This window comes from Crocuta crocuta, unplaced genomic scaffold (genome assembly GCF_008692635.1).
Source record: "Crocuta crocuta isolate KB4526 unplaced genomic scaffold, BGI_CrCroc_1.0 scaffold127, whole genome shotgun sequence".
Taxonomy (NCBI): domain Eukaryota; kingdom Metazoa; phylum Chordata; class Mammalia; order Carnivora; family Hyaenidae; genus Crocuta; species Crocuta crocuta.
In genome coordinates this window covers 6,922,077-6,926,042 of record NW_027532008.1, presented here as the reverse complement: position 1 = coordinate 6,926,042, position 3,966 = coordinate 6,922,077, and the positions used below count along the sequence as shown (strand labels likewise).

Below are 3,966 nucleotides of genomic sequence, written 5' to 3'. Positions count from 1 at the left end.
ACAGGAAGTAGGCTTCATTTATTTTTGTTGATCTGTCATAGTCTCCACTACTAGATTCAAGTTCCAGGGGAGCTGGGACATGTCTTGTTCATGGCTCCATCCCCTTGAACATCCTAATAATAGAGAAAGCGCTCAAAGTGTTGTGTTTTTGTTGTTTTTTTTTTTTTTGAGGTGGCTACCAATATGGCTCCTGACTTAGAGATGAGAAACCTGAGGCCCAGAGAGGTTAAGCCACATGCCCAAGCATGAAGAGCCCGGAGGTGGCAGAGCGAGGATTTGAACCCAGGTCTGACCAGTTCCAGAGCCCATATTCTTTCCTGGAAGAGGCTGGCTTGTTCCCATGAGAACGTTCCTTTCCCCTCCCCTGTTATCAGCTGGCCATTCAACACCACCTGTGCGGCCACAGGTTGGAGAGAACCTTGGTCTTGCTGTTGGCTGTCATTCGCCGTGTGCGGCAGGTGGGGACCATGGCCTTGGAGCATGAGAGAGGTGGCGTTCCACCACCTGTTCTGGGAATGGGGCCCAGTCTGCTCCTTACCCACCCCCGCAATCTCCTTTCTGCCCTATATTAGAGCCCCAGGCTATGCGTGTCTTTCCTATCACCTCAAAACTCATGATGCTCCGGCTGCTGAATTCCCTCCTACTTGTGGCCCTTGGTAAGAGCCCTGCCTGTGCTGCACTGGGCCAGGAGCCCTTGAAATATGTCACCCATCTTGGGTACTGCGAACCCACACCTGGTTCCATAGGAGGGGGAGGTGTCTCTGCTTGTACTTGGGTATGATTGTAAGGATTTCAGGTTTGGTGCTGGGGCAGGAGAATGGGGTAGGGAGGAGCCATGGAGAGACCAGCTCAGGAGAGAGACTGAGGTACCCAAAGCACTGTGGTGGGACTCCTCAATGGGGGCAGTAATAGAAGTCTAGACATAAAGAGTTGGACTCTTCAGTGGCTAGACTGCTTGGGTTGGAATTTCTGTTCCTCTACTTATCCCTCCAATTCTCTCCCTCCCCCAACCCTACTCCATATCCTGGGCTCTAGTCTTTTCCTAGTCTCTCTGCCATATTATATTCCAGCTCAGGGCCACCTCCTCCAAGCTGCCTCCCTTGACTGACAATAACAGTAATAGATAATGTTTATTGAGCGGTTACTATATATCAGGGAGAATACTAAGGATTTTTTTTCTCGTATTAACTCTCGTAAGCCTTACAACAAGCTTATGTGATCAGTACTGTTATTATCCCCATTTTACAGATGGATCCTCAGAGACATAAAAAGACTTTTCATGACAATAAGCTGTCATTTCTCGAAGGCTCATTGGGCACCGGGCATTGTTATAAGTGCATCAGCCCCTTCAATCTTGCCATGGAAGGAGGTCACATCTCCATTCCTAGAATCCTGGGACTCTGAAAACCCCTGTTCTAGGCCAGATGTTCACTGTTCATAGGTGGCTACGGAGGTCCAGAGAGGGCAAAGTGCTTGCACTGGGTCACACAGCCAGCTTGTGGTGCATCTGGAATTGCGAACCAGGCCCCTTCTTTGCTTTTGGGGACTCTGGCTCACTGACATCTGCACTCTCCTTTCCAGCCTCAGGCTGTGGCCGGCCTTCCTACCAGCCCTCCTCCCGTGTCGTCAATGGTGAGGATGCAGTCCCCTACAGCTGGCCCTGGCAGGTAAGACCAATATCAGCTGCGCTTTTTCTCCCCGTGGGCTCTGCACTCCTTTCCGGTTGCAAGGCATTCGGTCTCGACCCCACTGCTTTGCTTCTAGTAACCTCTTCAACTTCCGAAGGCCAGGAGACTCTTACTTAGACAGTCTACTTTGCATGAAGTCCTGCCCATTCAACCCGGGACCCTCCCTGGGCTGTTTGCATGTTAAAAGTGGAATCTGGAGAGAAGGAAATGTTTGACCCGAGGGTTGGTGCACTAATGGTGGAATGTCAGGCACTGTGTTTAGGGACGGAGGTTTTAGGGTACTCATTACTAGACTCTTCGAATTATACAGCAGGGCTATAAGATCGAGGGCAGTAGAGGAATGAAGGGCTTTCTAGAGGTCAGGGAAGCACAGAGGGCTAGACCTGCTGCAGTCACACAGTAGCCACTAGCTACATGTGTTTATTTAATTTTCAATTAATTACAATTAAATAATGTTAAAATTCAGTTGCTCAATTCTAGCCACATTCAAATTCTTAATAGCCACATATGGCTAGTGGCTACCGCATTGGACAGCCAAGACGCAGAACATTTCCATCATCACAGAAAGTTCTCTTGGATGGCATTGGTCTACAGCAGGGGTCAGCTAACTTGTTCGGCAAAGGACCAGAGAGTAAAATATTTTAGATTTTGTCAGCCATGTGGTTTCTATTGTGATGGCTTAACTCTGCCATTGTAGTATGAAAGCAGCCATAGATGATACAGTCATGTGAGTTGAACACTGCACATTTCTAGAGGATGCCGTTCTGCATGAATGATGCCCTAGACTTGTACAGTGCACAACCTATACCGTCATGGGTGTCAGCCCTCCCTGTGGGGCCCAGACCACTTAGGCTCCTCCCTCCTTGCCACCAGGTCTCCCTGCAGTACAAGAAGGACGGAGCCTTCCACCACACGTGTGGCGGCAGCCTTATTGCCCCCGACTGGGTCATGACTGCGGGCCACTGCATCTCGTAAGTGTTTTTACTTAACCCCTGTCCCTGCATGTGAGAACCAGGCAGACAGGGGCAGTGGGTAGCTAAGGGAGGGGAGGGAGGGGCCCGGTCAGGCCCAGACTGACCTGACCTCCTCCACCGGCAGGAGCTCCTTGACCTACCAGGTCGTGTTGGGCGAGTATAACCGAGCAGAGGAAGAGGGCTCTGAACAGGTGATCCCCATCAATGCCGGGGACCTCTTCGTGCACCCGCTCTGGAACCCCAACTGCGTAGCCTGTGGGTGAGTGGACTCTCAGGTTACTGGTCTCTCTGTGACCCAAAGATGATTGTGAAGGGACCCCCAGTGACAGTCGGGCTGGGTCCAGCAGCCCGGGCCCACGTCCCGCACGCTGAGGGTCAGAGCCACGAGAGTGTCTAAGGGCCATCTACACGAAACTCCTCTCCCTGTGGAAGGACAGCAGGGCTCAGGGAGGGCCATGAACTCCCCCAAGGCCACTTGGCTAGTTGGCTTGAACCCAGAAGTCCTCTGGCGCCCCCTCATCCAAATCCAAAGGGTCCTCCATTCAACAGACATTTGTCCAGTGCATCCTGGGTTCCCAGCACTGTAGGCAAAAGAAAGGGCACTGGACCCAAAGTCAGGCTCCAGCACTAAGTTGCTGTGTGGCTTGGACAAGTCACTGCCCTTCTCTGGGCCTCAATTATACCATATGTCAAGGGTGGCCTTCTGGGCTTCCAGGGTGGTTTGAGGGACAGGGAGGCAATCACCGGGTGAGAACACGAAAGCAGGGCTTCCTAAGACTATCAAGCACGTACAAAATCATGTGTCTGGGTGGCTCAGCATTTTTCTGGTGAGGGTTAAAGAAGGGCGCAGAACCCCTGAAAGTGCAGTGCAGGAGAGAGGGGGTCATGATGATCATGACCTTGACCCACCCTCACGGGACTCCTGCAATACGTGGAAAGGAAAGGGGGCCCAGGTGCAATGATTTGAGTGACAAGTAAGCAGATGAAGACCAAAAGCCCGGGTTCTTGAAGGGTGGTCCCGGGGCCATCAGCATCACCTGGGAACTTGTTGGAACTGTGAGGTGAACCCGGAGCTGAACTCTCTGCAGCAGAGGTGGAGAGGTGGGGCTTGGTCTGGCTGGAGGGCCAGGCTGCCCTGACGCTTTCCTCCTCCCCAGCAATGACATCGCTCTCATCAAGCTGTCGCGCAGCGCCCAGCTGGGAGACTCTGTCCAGCTCGCCTGCCTCCCTCCTGCTGGTGACATCCTGCCCAACGGGGCGCCCTGCTACATCAGCGGCTGGGGCCGGCTCTACAGTGCGTGCTG

The 3,966-nt window shown here is 52.6% G+C and overlaps 1 protein-coding gene across 1 annotated transcript in view; it reads left to right on the top strand.

Moving 5' to 3' along the window:
- The first annotated feature begins 613 nt into the window (after window positions 1-613).
- Window positions 614-3,966, top strand: part of LOC144241261 (proproteinase E) — a 6,377-nt gene continuing 3,024 nt past the window's right edge. Inside the window, exons 1-5 of the mRNA XM_077775800.1 lie at window positions 614-656; window positions 1,582-1,667; window positions 2,562-2,659; window positions 2,787-2,921; window positions 3,820-3,956. Coding sequence (XP_077631926.1) covers window positions 614-656; window positions 1,582-1,667; window positions 2,562-2,659; window positions 2,787-2,921; window positions 3,820-3,956 — 499 coding nt within the window. The remainder of the gene's footprint in view (window positions 657-1,581; window positions 1,668-2,561; window positions 2,660-2,786; window positions 2,922-3,819; window positions 3,957-3,966) is intronic.